We start from the raw sequence: 17,695 nt of genomic DNA, 5'->3' as shown, positions 1-17,695 counted from the left end.
TAAGTTGACACTGACCTGAATGACTTCCAGGGCCAAGGTGGTATCACTGGTCACTTTAGCTGCAGTCAGGGACAAATTGTGCATCACTGTTTCTAATCAATGACTACCATCACAAGGATAACTACCCACAGAGTCCACCTAAATAATGGGTCAGTTATTGGTCCAGCAAGCTCCCCAGGGTAACTCAGGATAGCCTCATTTCAGTGAGGTCTCCACAGTTGTCTGTGGGCTACCCAACCTACTGGTGGTATTTGTTTAAACACTTGAAGGGGGAATTCCCTGGCGGTCCAGTGGTTGGGACTCTGCGCACTCAATGCCTAGTGCCCAGGTTCGATCCCTGGTCAGGGAACTAAGATCCTGCAAGCCACGGCGCAGTCAAAAAAAAAAAACCAAACCAAAACAAAACAAATAAACACTTGAAGGTCTGTTATAACCACCATAAAGATGCAAGACACTGTTCAGGGAGGTTGGTGAGTTCATGCACGGCGTCCACACAAGTACAGTCATCAGGGCACACATGGTGCCCCTAGAAAGAAAGTGTTATTTACAAGTGTTGGGGTCCCCCAAGAGGGACCTCCATCCGTCAAGACAGAGGTTGATAATGCCTCTAGTGTGGCCTCCTGGCCAGCTGGTAGGCCTTTGGGTTCCCAGTTGAGTTTGAATAATTGAGTCTGATCCTCGTGTTTGGAAGGACTGCCTGAGGGCAGTCATCCAATCTATTCTGTTTGCCCATGCCGCCAGCTGGGTGGCATTCTTCTTCCCCACAGGGTGACTGAGTGCGTTCTATGGGAATGGGGGTTGGGAAGGCATCTGGTGGTACTGCAGGAGTTTTTCCTGGAAGATACAGGAGCCAACCACATCCCCTGCATTTCCAATGGACTTCTGGTGAGGTTAACAGGAATCACACTGTAGTCAAAACCATCTGGTCAGGAAGAGGGCAAACCCTGTTACATTTAAGGTGCTTGCAGAAGTTTGGGAGAACTGCACCAGGACATATTTTTGGAAGGCTCCAGAGGCAATTATGAAAGGCAAAGATCATTCGTGATTAATGCCTCTCTCTACCTATCTCCTGGGATCTAAGGTGTTTCCTACCTAGGGGCCAGAGTTGCTGCTCCCCCTCCAAAATCAGCATAGCTAAACTCCAGTAGCTAAAATGTCACCTGTTAAATTTTTTTCCCCAGTTTTCTCCTTCTCAGACCAAAACCTTTTGTTTGGAAGGGTCAGGTGCAAGAAGAAAAGGACATTTTTATAAAATGCAGAGAGACCCAATATATTCCCCACTTTGTCCCGCATGGGCCGCCGTAGGGGTTCTCCTCGAGCAATGTCCTCACCCAAGTGGTTGCGGTCCTTGTGATCTAAGACCATGCCAGTCCATCAAGAGAATCAAAGTGGCTGAACCAGAATCAAGTTTGAATCCCTAGGCCCCCTTTTGGCTTGGCTTTCACCTAGAAAATGTGCCAACCAGGCCAGCCCAGAGCTGCTCTCAGGGGAAAGAAAGAAGCAAGGTGTCCAGGAATAGTCAAGTCTGAATCCCCAAATTTCAAAATAGGTCCTTATGACCTTCTTACCACTTTCATCCAGATGTCCCCAGGAAGTGGGGGACAGGTGCGTTCAATGGCCAAAATGCTTTACAAAAGTGTGTGGAGCAGGAGGCAGTGAGGGAAGTAGAGCCAGAAACCTTTTTGTGTTGATTTTTGAGGAGGCATTCCAGTGTTGAATGCTTCCAGAGGCCTGTGGTTGGATGGCAGGGAGTGTGGAGGGTCCACAGCATATCTTGACTTCTGCTCATTGTTGATGATGCTTTTGTGATGAAAGGTACACCTTGTCAGACTGCAAATGGCCCCAAAAGCCAAAAACACCACACAGATTAGTTTCAAGGGCCACAACGGTGTGCCCAGAGTTGGCTGATTGGAACGGAACAGCAACTCCATAACCCTAAAAAGTGTCAACCGTGATGAGTCACCATGAATAGCCCCGAGAGCAGGTGGGAGGTACGATGGAGTCGGAGGTGTGCCGCCCGGGCAAGGTGGGCAAGGTGACCTCCTTCCCTACAAGAGAAATGGGCCAGCCCTTGGCAGGAATCACAACTCCAGCATGCAGTGGTGGCCTCCACATCAGAAACCATTTTTCCTTTGTGCCAGGTCCAAGGTGGTGGGTGTGTTGGCATACCCAGCCCAGTGATGAATCCAGGTGGCAGTCAGGTGGCCCAGGGGTGCAATCACCAGCCTTATCCCAGTTGGTCGCATCAGAGAACAGGCTTGGGCATCCACATGAGTGATCTAGACAGTTTGAAGTTTGCGGGGTGGCAGACCCAACAACAGCCCAAGAGCCAGTAAAAACACATCAGGCTTTACCAAGTGGAGGATTGGCCTAGTGCATGAGAATGGCCTGGGATTCTCGCACTGAGCAGAGGACTCACATCCATTTCTGGTTCTGGGCCGTGCTGCTGAGGGTAAACAGCAGAGCAGCCAGTGGACACCACTGGATTTCAGCTTAGTTGACCCATTGGTGAATAAGACCCAGGCATTTGGGGGAACTTGAGGTCACCATAGAGCCAATGGCTTTGCTTTGGTAGAAGGAGTTGGGGATGTAAGTTCCCCCTGGAGGATCAGCTGCCAGTTTTTTCAGGTAAAGCTGAGGTGTCCCTCGGGCCAGGGGAAATCCATGATGTGGGTCCCTGGATACTGCAGCTGGGGCAGGTTGGACGGAGGTGAGTCAGAGGAGAACAGGATCTGTGCTCCTCCAGAGTGTTGGGGCCACACGCCAGGCTCCCTACCTGGAGACAGGACCCCCGGGACAAGTGCAGCCCAGCTCTGGCTCCAGAACCCAGAGTTCACTTCCTGGTTCTTCTGGCACGGCTCACTCCTGCAGGGCCACTGGTCTGCTTCTGACCGTGACCTGGACCAAGGGTTGGGAAAGCAGCAATGATGGGTTTGGGTCAAGCTCTGTCCATAACTCTTTGAACGATGACCTCGGGCCAGTCACTCCCCTCTCTGGGCTGCAGTCTCCCCACTGGACTAGACCAGTGGTTACCCAAGGATGGGCATGTTTCACAGAATACCAGTGTTCCACAGAAACAAACTCTGTGGCAAAGCAGTTTGGGGAAACCCTAAATGAATGGGGTCACCCTGCCGCAGGATTATAGAGTCTTTTCTGCACATCCTAAATCTCTGGGCGGGGGCTGCAGCATGCAGTATTTGCCAAGCTGATCTGACCAGGGCACCCCGTCATATAGAACTTCTCACCATTAGTATTCTGAAGGGCGTGGCTCAGGACACGCTAGAGAGGATTGTCTCCGGAACGTTCCTAGCTCTGGTCTATGGGACCTCTAGTGATCCTTGCCTCCTGGTGTTCACGCTTGCTCTCATGCTCTCGTGCTCTTGTTCTCTCCCTCCCTCCTTCCCTCCCTCCCTCTTATTACCTCCTGTCATGTCATGAGGATGCCCAGGCAGCCTGTGACCAGTAGCCCTATGAGTGAGCTTGGAAGCAGATGCTTCACCCCAGTCCAGCCTTGAGGCAATTGCAGCCCTGCCCAACAGCTTGAGAGACCCTCATGTAACCCCATGAGCGACCCTGGGCAAAAGGCGCCAGCTTACCTGCACCCAAACCTCTGCTTTGGTCTGGCCCCTTGGCTCCCAGTGGGGCCCTTCCCAGGAGTCCTCAGCCTGTCCCCCCCCATGCCCCCCATCCACATGCTCTGGGCAACGTACTCCACCCAGGACTCACCATGCCCCGCCCCCCTTTGGTCCCTCCTGCTTCAATGCCTCCCTCATTCTGTCATTTTCCTCCCATAATTGTATTCAGGGGCCACTCAAAGGCCCCAAACCAATCTCTCCCATGCCTGTCCCGACCCATGATATGTCCATTCAGGATGGGCTCCTTCTCCCCGAATGGTCAGGGCTCATGCTCAAGTGCAGAGGGGTGCGCTCCCTGCCAGGGCTCACATGCTATTGGCTACACTCATAGGAGACCTGCCCTGCTGCCTGGCACACTAGCTGGGCACACTGACCTCAGGTGGTCAGCTCCCTGACTGAAGCTGTGTCCAGAGGGCTGTTCTCCAGTTTACAGACCTCTGTCTCCACAATGTGGGGCTTGGGGAGGGGCTGAGCAGCAGTCAGCCAGCATGAGAGCACCGGCCGGAGACCAGGACCTACAGGCTCCGGCTCCATCAGCTCTCTGTAGGACCTGGGGCAGGTCTGAGGTTGCCAGATAAGGCAGGATTTCCAAACACTTCCTTTTTCTGTAGATTTTTTTTAACATATTTATTTATTTGTTTATTTATTTATGGCTGCGTTGGGTCTTGGTTGCTGCACGCAGGCTTTCCCTAGTTGCGGCAAACGAGGGCTGCTCCTTGTTGCGGTGCACAGGCTTCTCATTGCGGTGGCTTCTCTTGTTGAGGAGCACGGGCTCTAGGCACGCGGGCTCAGTAGTTGTGGTGCACAGGCTTAGTTGCTCCGCAGTATGTGGGATCCTCCTGGACCAGGGATCGAACCCATCTCCCCTGCATTGGCAGGCGGATTCTTAACCACTGTGCCACCAGGGAAGTCCTTTTCTGTAGATTCTTATCAAGCAAAATGCCAGGAGTCCAGTAGCCAGCAGATAAGGCTTCAGGGTGCAGGGAAGGCTGTAGTCCTGCCCTCTGCACCCCCCATGCCCTCCTGTGGGCCCCACTGTCCCCCCACTCCTCCCCCGCCCTCCCAGGTCCTCCTCCTGCCCACAGCTATGCATCATCCAGGTCCTCTCCAAGACCCATAGTCAAAGTCGAGCTGAGCTCCAAGACTCTTCCACCTCCAGCTCCGCTTGTGTGTGCCTCCACAGGCACTGGAAGGGATGCAAGTCTGAGAAGCAGGAAGCTATTCCAGTCCCAGCTAAACCCGCTGTGGCAGGTTGAATGTTCAGGTTCCCATGCACTGGTGCTGAGAACCCGGGGAGAAGACAGGAATCACTCATTTCGCAGTGAGGATAATGTTTACTGAGAATGGCTCATTACAAACAAAATATATGTATAAAATCTCTGTAATGCAAAAGATCCCTTTTGTCCCCAGGTGGCTGGAGTGAACAGAGCCAACTGTCCAGCGTGGCCCCCTGTGTGTGGCCAGGGGGTTGTGGTGCCACGTGCTGTAGGCAGAGTTCCTGATGTCTGGGCTCTATCTCCAGCCCCATTTTCATGATTTGTGCGAGAATACGACACAATGAGGTTTGTGTCCTGCCTCCATGACCCTCCCCAGGCAGGCGGCACCACCCCAGGGGCAGGTGGCTCTTGTGAATCTTCCAGACAGGTGACCTCTAACCTGTGCTTGCCCTGAGAAGCCCTCCTCCAAGCCCAGGGATTGAGTGTCTCTGATGGACAGAGGTGCCGTGACCGCTCTTTGTGGAGGCTGCTCTCTGTGCCAGCCTCACTCACAGGGAGCCATCCTGAAAGCTTCACTTCCTCTGTTTCCCTTGACACATATGTCCTCACCAGTGTTACCTGGACCCCTCCTGAGCACACCCAAACCCAAAGCCACCTGGGCGTGGGACAGCGCTCCCTGGGATCTTGGGCCACCCAGCATTAAGGCAACGGACACGAGGCCAGTCTGCAGGCAGCACTAGTCTCTGAAACCCAGGGTGGCTGCCCAGCCAACAACGCCTTCCTCTTGGTCAAGGCCGTCTGGTGTTGAGAAACAAGGTGGTTAGGTGGTCTGACAGCCCTTGTCAGCAGAGCCCACCCCTGCCCCTCAGAGTAGCCATGGCTCCATGGGGGCAGACGTGGAGCATGGCCATGGTCGGCAGTCTGAGAGAGGGGCAGCAGCTGCCCCACATCATGCCTCAGGCACCGGAAGACAGAGATGCAGGGTGCTGCAGCGGTGTGGCTGTTGGGGCATCCCTTCCCCCTAGCCAGAGGCAACCCGAGGCATGGGTGTCCCCAGCCCTTTTGGGAATGATCCATTGTCCTTATTTTTCAGGTGCAGAGCCAGGTTCAAGACCCAGCTCCACCACTCTCCTGGGCCAGATTCTGTCCGTATGGTGAGAGGCCCCTTTGAAAGAGAACTTGGGCTGGCTTACCTGTCCTGTGAAGAGAGGTGTCAGTGGTTCCAAAGTACCTACAATCTCACTATTATTGTCTTACTTGAGGTTGAGTCTCACCCCCATAAAGTGAAAACTTAAATCTCAAAAACACCACCCTCCCCCTCTCAAAAAAAAAAAAGAAAAAGAAAACAGCTCTAGTCCATGCTATGGTGCCGTGCTGTGTGATCCTGGGTAGGTAACACCCCTCCTGTCAGATAGAAGAGACCCAAAGTTCTGTGCAAAAGGTCCTGATGTGAACACCAGGGCAGGTGGTGGAGGGTCACAGTACCCCCCACACACCCAGCCACTGATCAGCCACGCAGGCCCAGGGCCCCAGCAACCAACCCTGCGAAACTTGGGGTTCCCCGCCCTCAGACACAAGCCCCATTGCCTGCCTAGTCAGGAAGCCTCGTGGGTGTGAGCATCTTTGGGGACCAGGCAGCTATTCCTGGCCCTCGGGGTCAGGCATTGTGAGCACTGCTGGCCAGCAGGAGCCAGGGTCCCACCTGCAGCCCAGGTTTCCACCCCAAGGAGATGGAGTACCTGGAGGGCCGCAGGGGCCTCAGAGTCATTTCTGCCTGAGGTCCAGCCTTCCCCAGGGGCCAGAAGCCTTGCAATCAGCTGCAGGAACTGGTCCCACTGGGAGGTGGGAGGGGGTGGCAGCATCCACCAAAGGCCCAGGGGGGTCTGCAGTACTTCCAGGTCCCTGCAAGGCTGGAGCAGTCCCAGCCCCGGGGCCCAGGCCAGCTACACAGTCTCCAAACAGACAAGCAACATCTCTCTTCAGGGCTCATTCACCAGGTCTGTGCGGAGATGGGCTCAGGCTTCTCCCTCTGCCCTGGGTCTGGCTCACAGGCAACAAGGGCACCCGTAGGGGTGGATGTCCCCTGAGCACAGCTGGAGTCAGCCTCGGGGTCCTGGGGGAGGCTCCACCCAGATGCTCTGGGGACGACCCAGCAACCAGCAGGAGTGCAGGGTAAGTGGCATGACGGCTCAGCGCTGGTGGATTAAGCACGTGGGACTCAGCCTCCTAGAACTCCCTGGTGTTTGGTCACATGAGCCGGAGCCACAGTTCCACATCTGAGCCCTGGCAGCCCCAGACCTGGGCCAGGGCCTCCTGAGTGGGCCCAGCTGGGGCAGGGCAGGGTGGGGTCCAAGGGCCTGGGCACACCAGGCTCCTGCTGTCAGCTGTCCAAGTAGACAAAGAGGATATCCTCGTCCGTGCCGTAGCTGGTTCTGGCCTCCTCGAAGTTACTGATGCTGGTGCTGCACATTCCTGCTGGGGCACGAGGGGCAGAGCAGGGTCAGCGGGTGAGGCGAGCACCTGCCTGACTAGCGCCCAGGGAAGCCACATCCCACATGCCTGGCTGCCCCTCCCTGCTCAGGAAGCCCTCCTTGCCTATTGCAGCCTGTGTGAGCTTGTTCTCTGACCTTTCCCCAGTTCAGCAGATGGAGAAAGTGAGGCCCAGAGAGGGGAAGAAACACGCGCGAGGTCGCACGGGACAAGTCTGTGTGAGTCAGGATGGTCCTTCCCCATCCCCAGGCCCATGGGAGCCCTGGGGGGTTCTGGAGCCAGGGCTGGGGCCGGGGCTGGGCAGACTTTCCTTTCTGACAAGTGTGCTGGCTATCCTCGGAGGGCTGGCCTGGGGGAGATGGAAACTGCGGCCTGTGCAGCTGAGACAGCAGGGTGGGCCCCGGGAGGTGGCAGGGGGCTGGCGCAGTGGGAGGGAGAGAGGGCTGGCCTGTGATGACGGGGGTATGGAGTCTGGCACAGCCCCAAGTTGTGGCTGGTTTCCTGCATGGCCAGAGGGGTGGCAAGGATGAGGGAGTCCAGGGGGAGGAGGGGCTCTGGGGAGAAGGCACTGAGGTAGGTCTTGGCCACACCAGGTTGACTGGGAGGAGACGTGGGGGCCAGGGGCCGCCCTGCCCACTGTTGCCGCCTGCCACACTTACGGTCAGCATAGGCCGGGTTGTTGTAGAAGATGCAGCCAGTGGCCCGGTTGTAGCCGCGCAGCACGATGAAATGGCCCTGGTAGTCGGGGGTGCGGCAAAAGCAGCGGTGGCCACTGGGGGCAAAGCAGCAGTACTTGACGGGGCTGGAGCAGAGGTCGCAGTGCAGCACCCCTGAGTTCACCAGCACGATGGCCACGTGGCCCTGTGCCAGGTGGGCCTGGATGTCCTGCACGCTCACTGTGCTGTGGGCAGGAGGAGGGTCAGCTGGCGCCGCTGGGGCCCATTCCCCGTCTCTCAAGTGGACCCCCACTTGGACCCGTCCTGTCCTGTGTCACAAAGCTTGGGGACATGGCTCGTGTCTGCCCTGAGATCCTTGCAGGTGGGAATGTCCTGCTTTGTTACGGTGGCCCAGGCTCAGATGGGGGCCAAGCATGGGACGAGGGTTGGAGGGCTCTGAGCGTGCCCAGGACAAGCTGGACCCATCAGGCCCTTCACAGGGTGACAGTTCAGCTCCAGACAGACCCCCATCAAGGGCCACTGGCGTAGCACCCCACCTCTTGACCTGGTTAGTGAGTTCTTTTGTACAAGCACCCCCTGCCTTGGTCTTTTACCCTAAATGATGCGTGATTAATGTAAACTGTTGGTTTAATTTGCTTCCCAAAATCTGAGTCAAGCACGCCTTCACCAGTTTCAAAACCAAGTGTTTCTCTGAAAGGGTTATTTTTCTTTTTCTCTAAGGCTCCTCGTGGCAGAAGGGGCTGCCCAGGAAGGACTGGTCAGCAGCACGTTGAGGGGAACCCTCAGTTCAGCCAGCTGCTCCAGACTCTTAGGCACAGCCCCCCTCCAATGCCCCCAGAAGGAAGCAAGTCCAAGTAAGACCCAGAGGGGAGAAGGGCTGCAAGGGTCCTCTGTGCCTGGGGCCCCACCATCTTCACGGGGGGGACGTTCACCCACTCTAGGCCCTCCATCCTTACAAGCTCCTCAGGAGCACACATTAGCACCTCATGGCCTGGCCCAACTCCAGCCACGCTGAGTCACAGGACCGTCTGGTCTGTTGCCTTGGCCCAGGGAAATACGCCCTTTTTCCATTTGGTCTTTGAAATGAAACAGCTGGCTGAGTTGCCAACGGTATGTACCAGAGTGGGATTTCAGCTACCGGGAAAAGCAGGGGCTGGGCTGGAAGGAAAAGGGCAGACTCCATGGGACCCCGGGGGTGCAAGTCCCAGGTTCGAGTCACAGCACGGCTGAGTTGGGGTGGCCACGGTGGCTCACACTGTTTTTCCCATCAGTTTCCTCACCTGTGGGACGGGGACAGCCCCAGCTCTCCACTCAACAAGGAAGCACCTGTCAAGTGCCACTAAGCACACATCGGCTGCCTCTCCCTCCAACATGTGCTCACGGGGCCCGAGGATGTGTGGAGACATTTTCCCTGTTTCTCAGTGGGCTTTCGTGTGCCTAGGTTACGTTACAATGAAAACAGAAATCTGGGGGGAATGGGAGACCCAAGGGAGGTCTGGGGGACCCAGCCCAGGTCTGAGCCAGCAGGCCTTGGGCGCATTACCTACAGGGAGCCCAGGGAAAGAAATGGTTCGCATCTGGCCAAGTCGCTCGTGGGGTCTCCTGAGTCCTGCCCCCACGTATAGATTGAGAAGCGGGATCCACATAAGGTCGAGCAGCCCGTGGGGAGATCTGGCAGCCAGGCCTCCCTAGACAGTGACCCTGGGCTGTCCCTGTCACCCTCCATCACCGTGCCAGCATGCTCCCCAGGCTGTCACCCCTTTATTAGGGTCCCTGTGTTCTGTCCCATGCCACCGTTCTGTGAGCAGCCCGAGGGCTGGCTGGAGTCTGTCTTGCTCACCTGTTCCTTCATCCCCCACTCAGGATCTACCCCAGGCCAGAGTTTTGTGTATAGTAGGTCATGTAGCCCCACTTGTCCCTATTTTATGGATGGAAAAACTAAGGCCTGGGGAGGGAGGGCAAGTCAGTCAGTGCCCAGGGCCAGCTGGGTAGGAAACCCCAGTTCTGCCTGACTCCCCAGCCTTTCCTGAGGCCTCCCCCCAACCTGCAAGTCTGTGGGTGAGCAGGTGCACAAGGAAGGGCAGGGGTGGGGTGGACTCACCACTTCTCCACCAGCACCTTGCAGGCCTTCGCTTGTGCGAACAGCTGGTTCACCCGGGTCTCCTCTGTGTCGAAGTGCTTCCTGTAGAAGGACTGAAGAGAGAAGGGCAGTTGGAGAGGCCACTGCCCTCACCCCACTTGGATGAAGTAAACAGCACCTTCTGGAGTTAGCAGAAGAGCCCAGCCTGCAGGGGGACAGCACAGGCAGCATGCCTGGGTGGAAGGCTGTGTCTGTCCCAAGCGGGCAGGGCGGCTGGCCAGGAGTGCAGGACCACACAGAGAATGAGGAGGATGCTCAGGCGATGGGTGGGCAGCAGGCTCAGGCTGGCACCCTGAGGAAGGTTAGCCGCCCCGGGCTTGTGTACCCTGATGGGCAGGAGTCTGGAGTAAATGAGCAAACGGGCCGGCTGAGGCCCCTGGATATCTAGCCACCACTCGGCTCAGCCAGTATATGTTAGCAAGGAACAATCTCTGTTTGGTGCAGGGGTCTTAAGGGGGCCAGAGCCCCTGTGGGGGAGGCAGAAAATACCCTGCTCTTAGGCCCTTTCCTCTGCCTCGCGGCCACGCTGACCAAGCCAGATCTGTCAGCCTTCTTCCCCTGGCCTAGAAGGTTCAAAGGAGAGTTAGGTTGACGAGCACTGGCCACCGTGCGACAACCCTCTTGCCAGCGAGGCCAGTAGCGACTCTGCTCTGCCAAAGTTTGGAGCATGGGCCGTGATCCACCCTGCAGGAGGCAGGTGAGACCAGCTCCAGCTGTGCAGGGTGGGAAAATGCACTGGGGTATGGGAAAGGCTATGCTGGCATTCTTTTTAAAAAGAAAAATAAAAGAAATGAAAGACAGTATATTGTTTTTTCTTCCAGAACACCAATGACCCAACTTGGAGCCAGCTGTCCCCATGAGAAGGAAGAAAATCGGTGAGTGATGGTAGAGGAGGACAGTGTGTGCTCTGAGGCCTGGCCCGGCTCATGCTGGGACACAAGGAAGGACACAGGAAGGTCACCCGGACGCTCCTCTGTGCATCGTCAGGTGCTGTCGAAGGCAGGCGGCGGGTGTCTGTGGTGGGGGCGTCAGGAGGGACCCGGCTCACCACTGGGGTCCTCTGAGCAGCTGGACCCAAGGTGATCTGGTCCGACAGCTCACAAGTTCTGCCCTTAGCACGTCTGCCTTGGTTCCCTGGTCTCTGAACACCGGGTGCTCACGTGGGTGTCCAGGTCTGGACCACACCCTCTTCTGATCACCACATCTGGTGAAGGCCAGTGGCTGGCGCTCACCTGGTTCTTGTAGCCCTTGTCCACGCCCAGGGTCTGGGTGCAGAAGCGATGCCTCACGCCAAAGTGGCGCATCAGGTAGGCCAGGTCGATGGTCCAGATGCTCCTGGTCAGTCGCAGCTCCTGCAGGGCACTTTCGAATTCACTGTCGTCCAGCTGGCCCAAGTAGCTGTGGGCAGATGGGCTGCTGAGGTCAGGGAAGCTGGTCCGGGTCACCCTCTACCCGAGGGCCTGCCAGCCACTGTCTGAGTTCCTGTGCCCCCATAAGGCTCTGTCCTTTGTCATGAACTCCTACGTCCTGCCCAGACACTGCCAGGCACAACCCGAGGCTGCTGGGGGCACTGCACCGGCCACGGAGTCCAGGGCCTGGATTCTGCATCTGACCTCTCTTGCTGGCTGTGACTTTGGTCAAGTCTTGCCATCCTCTCTGGCCTCGCCAGCTTCATCTCTAGGACCATCTAAGTGCTTGGACCACATCAGTGGTTTTCTAAGTTTTAGGTACAGAATCCTTTTCTTGAACCCTATCTTGCCTGGAATTCCAGGAGGTAAAATGGGTAAGGGAGAGGCTGCCCTGGCGTTCTAGGCTGCTGCCTGAAAACTCTGTGACAAGGAGATGGCTATGGTCCCTCCGTGCCCCAGTGGTCAAGGTTCTTGTGATATTCACGCAGCCTCAGCTCAGCGGTCAGCTCCCTAGTGACTCAGTCTCCCAAGAGTCCAAGGCCAAGAGTGGGGAGGACACCACATCTCAATCATGGGGTCACTCTGTGGGCCAGGCCCGGGCACCTGGGACTTCCTGGCCATTCCAGAGCCCTGGCATTCTCAGGACGCAGACCTGGAAGGCCTGGTCCACCATTGCTTGCTTTTGCAGGTGGGATGGAGCCTGGATGGAAGCTGGGCCTCCCACAAGCCCCAACAGAGGAGAGCCACATGGACGATGAATCCCACCCAGGTCTCTCCCTGTGTGCCACCCCGCAAGAGCAGGTGCTGTGGACTGGGAGGGCTAAGGCCTGCCCACTCACCGCAGCACCATCCTGGAGCAGGCCAGGCCGCAGTCCCAGTGGTAGAGCTGCTGGATAATGGGCACGGGCAGCTGCACAAAGTCCCCTGCAGGGAAACACACGGAGGTCACAGACCCTGGTGTAGGGCCCACCACTGCCACTCCCACCATAATCAGCTGCTGCCCAGATCCTGCAGGAGCCATTCAGGGACCAGTGCACTGCCTTACAAAAGGCCCCCTGATCCATTCTCCTCACCATGGCAGTGATCTCCCCAAAATGCCGGTCAGAGAAGGCCAGCCCTACACAAAACCCTCCAGTGGGCTAGCTCCCATACCTCCCCAGGACAAGGCCTTCATGGCTGCTGCTCCAGCACCCTCTGCTTCCTCGCCTCCCCGCATCCTCACCAGCTAACTCCTGTCCACGGACGTCACTTCTCCATGACGACCCCTGTTGTGCCTGGCCCCCCACTCCATGCATTCCCAGCCCCACAGGCCCCTCTCCAGAGCCCTCTCTGTGGTGGGTGCTCCAAGGAGGCAGGGACAGGGCGGCAGCCGGGAGGCACTCAGCAGATATTCATGTCTGAATTCCTGAGGCCCCTGACTCCACAGCCCCCAGGGCTACAAGGAGGGGACGGTCACGTGTCTGCATGTGGAAAGCTACTCTGGGTGGAGCAGAAAGGGCCCGACCTAGGCATTCTGGCATTCCAGCCCTGGCTCTGCCACTGGCCGGCTGTGGGCTAGGCCACTGACTCCCTCATGCTGGACAGAGTCTGGCCATCTCTAAAGTAGGGACTTTGGTCTGATTCAGTTGTTCAATCAACAAATAATTCCCAAGAGCCTAGTAAGTGCCTGGCATGTGAACCAGAGATGGTCGTGAGTGACACAGACAGGTCCCTGCCCTGGTGGACAGCAAAAACAAGCAGCGTAGGAGAAAAACAAGGGGCCAGGATAGGGGAAGTAGGGGGGTGTGCCTTAGAGAGGAGAGCCAGGGAGCACCAGGCAGGGCTGGGGCAGGCAAGCGGGCACGCGGCCTGCAGGACCCTCCTGCCCTGGGATCCTGTGAATCTGGACAGAGCTTAGAGTCTAAAGAACTGGAAGGATTTCTCTCCGGCTGTGAGCACTCTGTTCATTTAGGACGGCCTTTCAGCCCATGTGGTTTCCCTGCCTCAGGGGTCTCCGGGGGACTCTCCTGAACCCACGACTGGTCTGTGCAGAGCTGCCCTGGCCTCCTCCGCGTGCACCAACCAGGAGGGCCACCCATGAATCCTGGAGTCTGTCCTGGCCTTTCACCTGCTGGTCTTGTCCAGGCAGCCTCTTGCCTGGAGTGGGTCCCAAGCTCCTACTCCCCATGTCTAAACACTCCCCGGTCTCAAGGCCTGGCTCAGATGCCAGCACTTTTGGGGCCTTCCCTGATGCCAGGCTGGCCGTGCCCCTTCCCTAATCTGCACTCTGCCGGGCCAGAGTTCATGCTTTGGCTCACAGGAGGAGACGCTCGCATGGAGCTCATCTGTGCCCTGCTGGGCTGTCATGCATTCCCAGGAGGCAGGGACCCGTGACTGCTCCTTTGCTGCACTGTACTGTCCTCTCTCCTCCTATGCCTCACCTGCGGGGCCCTTGGAAGGCAGGATGGCACGGGTGAGTGCAGGCCACCAGCTGGGTGAGTCACATGGCCTCTCGGTGCCCGCTCCTTTCTCACAGACCCCAGCCCGCAGGGTGCTGTGGGCACTTGGGGCAAGAATGTGTGCGAAGCCCTTCACAGGCGCTGCCGTGAGTCCTGATCTCCATCCAGCTGGGGCGTGGCACACTTAGACCAGGCAGGCTCAGGCTTTGCTCCCTCCTTCTGGCTCTAAAAGGAACCCAGGCCATGACTAGAGGCCTTCTAATATTCCCTCCATCCACTGCCATGGATTCAACCCCCAGGGCTCCATCCTGCCTGACTTCTGCCTGTCCTCTGCCCCAATTTCTACCCCCAGCCCCTCTCCTGTTTCTGTACACAGCATCTGGAGGGATCCCTTCCAGTCTCCCATTGCTCTTAGAATAACGTTCTTAACTCTTACTAAGGCCTGTAGGGCCCACCTCACTCGCTTCACCTTGGCCCTCACCCCAAGACCTTTATATGTGCAGCTCTGGAACTCTCTTACCCTCAGTACTCAAGTCTTCCCCTTTTTGTCATTCAGGTCCCAGCTCAAAGTCTCCTCCCATGAGAGGCGTTTTCTGACTGTACCTTTGGGAGAAGGGGCTCTTCTTCACAGTATTTCCCTGTTTCCTTCACAGTACTTAGCAAAAGTAACAAAAACAAGAAAAATAAAATAAAGCTATCCTGTCTCCCCACTAGGCTGTAAGCTTCCTAAGGGCAGAGAATGTGCTAATCTTGTTCACTGTTATTCCCAGTGCCTAATGTCTGATGCTTAGTAGTAAATCAAACCTTTGCTGGAAAAAAAAACGAACTTATTAAGCACCACTGTGTGCCAGGCTCGGGGGACATTACAGGTAACTGAGACCAAGCCCTGCCCTCCAGGTGTTCACATCCTAAAGTAATCCCCCAACGGGCTGAGTGGAGGGAGAAGCCTATGCAGTGTGCTGTCCCCTTGTGGTGGGTGCCTCCCTCTTCAAGAACTCCTCACTGTGGCTTTAAACTGCCTTTTTGTTTTTCTCTACATGGGCTGTTTACTCCCCAGCCTTTGCTCTTGCATATCCCTTAGTCCGAAAGGTGGTCTCCCATCCAAATGCTGTGGTCTCTTTCCCTCCCTGAGGCCCTTTATATGTAGGATTGGAGGTGGTGTGTAACTTCCCCACTGGACAGACTGGGAATTCCTCAGTGGCAGGCAGACAACATTTGCCTCCTCCCAACCCTCAGACCACAGCAGGCACACACACATGCTTGAATCGCGAATGAAAGGAGTTTTTTTCAAAAAGACCTTATCCTTCGAGATACCCAGGCCCACGTGTCACAATACTCCCCTTTCCCCCAGGCTTCCAGACTGTGCCCCTCTGTTCACAGCTCCCTCCTTGCTCTGTGGCCTGGGCTCTGACACTGGCTAGCTGGGCCATCTTTGGCCAGGCTCTGACTCTTCCTGTGCCTCCCCTATGCCTAAGCTGTAAACGTCGCAGGGGTCGGTGGCTCTCTAGGGCCCTCGGGAACTCTGCTGCCCCTTCTCTTCTTGCCCTGATCTCTAACTCTTTTATCCTTACCCCACCCCCAATGTGGCTAAACGTCCCCCACATGGCCATCCCGAATCCTGGCACAAGCAGGTCAGCCAAGAGGGACCCAGAGATACTCCTGTGGGGGGTGATAAGAGTAGGCGAGGCCTTCCAAGCCCAAAGCTGCTGCCAGATGTTGATGCCTGGAGCCAAGGGACTGTCCCACCTGAGAGCTAGGGTCTGCCTGGAAGATGCTGGCCTGGCTTCAGTTGGCAGCTGTTGCCAAGGAAGGAAGATAGTTCACTGGCCCTGAATACTTAACCCCTCTCGGCCTCAGTCTGCTCATCTGCAAAAGTGCAAATAACATTGGTAACCGACTTCGTCATTATGAGCATTAACGAGGCTCTGCATGTAAACAACTTAGCACAGTGCCTGCCCACAGAAAGCTCCCTGTAAACGTGAGTCACTACACCACAGAGGCTCAGGAAAGGCAAGTGTCTGATCCAAGATCACAGAGTTAGGTAATTGGAGGAGTAGGCAGGCAAATCCCAGGGTAGCCCCGGGCCCTACTCCTTGCTGCAATCACAGTGTCCCACTAATGTCTTAGGGTTGGGGTCTCCTGTGCTCCTGACCTCTCCAGTGTGTTGGCACTTCACTTTAGAGTTTACCAGCCCTTTCTCTTTCTCATCAACCCTGTGCCTTAAGCAGAGCAGGAATCACTGCTTTCCCCCTCCCCCACTTAGAAAAGCAAACTGAGGCCCGCCGCACTGAACGGGTCAGTCTGTGTTTCCGCCCCAAAGGAACTCAGGCCACCTGGGGCAGAGGAACTAGAGAGTGAAGAACTGTAGCAAGACAAAACGCTGAGTCTGGAAGGCCAGGGGAAGGCCCTCCCCCATTGCTCTGTACTCCCAGCCAGTTCCCAGCCCTTCTAGGCCTTAACTACCCGAGGGGACAGGATCTTCCAAGCCCCAGGAGGACTTTTCGCTTCTGGGGAAGGTGCCGCTCCTGACTTTCAACGGGGACCCTCCCACCATGATCGCAATCAGAGCTGCCTGGGGTCCCAGCCCAGGAAGTATCAGGAAACCCAAACTAACCGGGGCTGGCGGTGGGGTGGCCAAGGCGGAGTGCACACCTGGCCAGGTTTCGCTCAAAGCTCTACAGCCCGGGCCGCGGCGGCCGTCGGCCCAAGGTCGCGCGGCCGGACCCTGCCCCGCGCTAGGGCGGGGTCCCCCCCTGTTCCCCGGAGTGAGAGCTGAGCCCTCGAGGAGCACTGACCGGGTTCGAGCGGCGGCCCCGCTGCCTCCGCCTCCGTCCTCATGACGCGGGCGGCGGGGGGCTCCCATGGCCCCGGCCCGGAGCCGGCTGCAGCTTCGGCTTTGACTGGGGCTGGAGCGGGACCCGTGCGCTCCGGGTTCCTGGGCAGCCACCGCCAGCACCAGCGCGCTGGGGTGAAGGGGAGGCAGCGGCTGGGCCGCCCCAAGCCCCGCCCTGGCCCTTCCAGGCCGCGGCCCGCCCCGCCCCGACTCCTACGCCTCCAGGCCCCAGGGCTCGGGATCTCAGCTCGTCCGGTCGCTAGCGGTCCCGGCTCCCGGGAGCCCCGCCCCTGGCCTCCCGGGCCTCGCACCCCTTCCCCGCCCGGCTCCCCGGAAGCTCCGCCCAGGCCCGGGCGAACGCGGGCTCCCCAGAGGCTCTTCCCTAAGCAAGCTCCGCCTCTGCCCGGCCAGCTCCTCCGCCAGCCTCGGGCCGAGGCAGAGCGCGGGGCTCCGGGAGAGCAAGCCCCACTCCAACCCCCTGGAGGGACGGTCACAGGCCGCCCCCGCTCCGCTCCGTCCCTGTTTCCCTATCCGTATGGTGGGATACTCGCCTCGCTCAGGGCGCCCTTCACCTGGCGCTGCCGGGTTCTCAAGGTTAGATTGTGAGGGCAGGTCTTGACCCTCGGCCCCACCGCCTCTCGCCCCCGATGCCCACCTTGTCCAGCCCGTCGCTGGTGTGGGGTGCTTGGAAACGCGACCCCCTTCTGCCCTTGCCGGCCCGAGGGTCGATGTTTCCGGCGGCACCTGGGTCCGGTCATCAGCCCTCTCTTCCGGGCCCGGAACTATTATACCAGAGCCCAAGTTTCCCAGCCGGCAGGGTGAGGAGAAAGCAGAGGCGAGACCGCGCCCGCCACTA

At 57.6% G+C, this 17,695-nt stretch overlaps 1 protein-coding gene across 7 annotated transcripts; it reads right to left on the bottom strand.

Moving 5' to 3' along the window:
• Positions 1-4,829: 4,829 nt before the first annotated feature.
• On the bottom strand, positions 4,830-17,630 carry GUCD1 (guanylyl cyclase domain containing 1). Of its 7 annotated transcripts, none has more exons than XM_079943453.1 (6): positions 17,495-17,630; positions 12,408-12,492; positions 11,392-11,557; positions 10,121-10,212; positions 8,002-8,114; positions 4,830-7,327 (listed from the first exon to the last, which is right to left on the bottom strand). In XM_079943453.1, exons 1-6 carry the CDS (start codon positions 17,595-17,597, stop codon positions 7,233-7,235), a joined length of 654 nt encoding a protein of 217 aa, XP_079799579.1. In that variant the 5' UTR covers positions 17,598-17,630; the 3' UTR covers positions 4,830-7,232. The 7 variants fall into 7 exon arrangements, with proteins under 7 accessions (XP_079799579.1, XP_079799577.1, XP_079799580.1 ...); XM_079943451.1 differs by having other exon boundaries at positions 4,832-7,327; positions 8,002-8,243; XM_079943454.1 differs by having other exon boundaries at positions 4,832-7,324.
• Between the last annotated feature and the right edge of the window lie 65 nt (positions 17,631-17,695).

Source organism: Stenella coeruleoalba (assembly GCF_951394435.1).
Source record: "Stenella coeruleoalba genome assembly, chromosome: 14".
NCBI lineage: Eukaryota > Metazoa > Chordata > Mammalia > Artiodactyla > Delphinidae > Stenella > Stenella coeruleoalba.
This window is presented reverse-complemented; position numbering and strand designations above follow the sequence as displayed.

Excerpts from the sequence above, each read along its gene's own strand:
- GUCD1 (XM_079943451.1), bottom strand. The coding sequence starts at position 17,597 with ATGACCGGACCCAGGTGCCGCCGGAAACATCGACCCTCGGGCCGGCAA. Across the intron at positions 12,493-17,494 it reads CCAGCGACGGGCTGGACAAG|GGGACTTTGTGCAGCTGCCC; the intron begins GTGGGCATCGGG and ends GTTTCCCTGCAG. Across the intron at positions 11,558-12,407 it reads TGCTCCAGGATGGTGCTGCG|CTACTTGGGCCAGCTGGACG; the intron begins GTGAGTGGGCAG and ends ATCTGCCCACAG.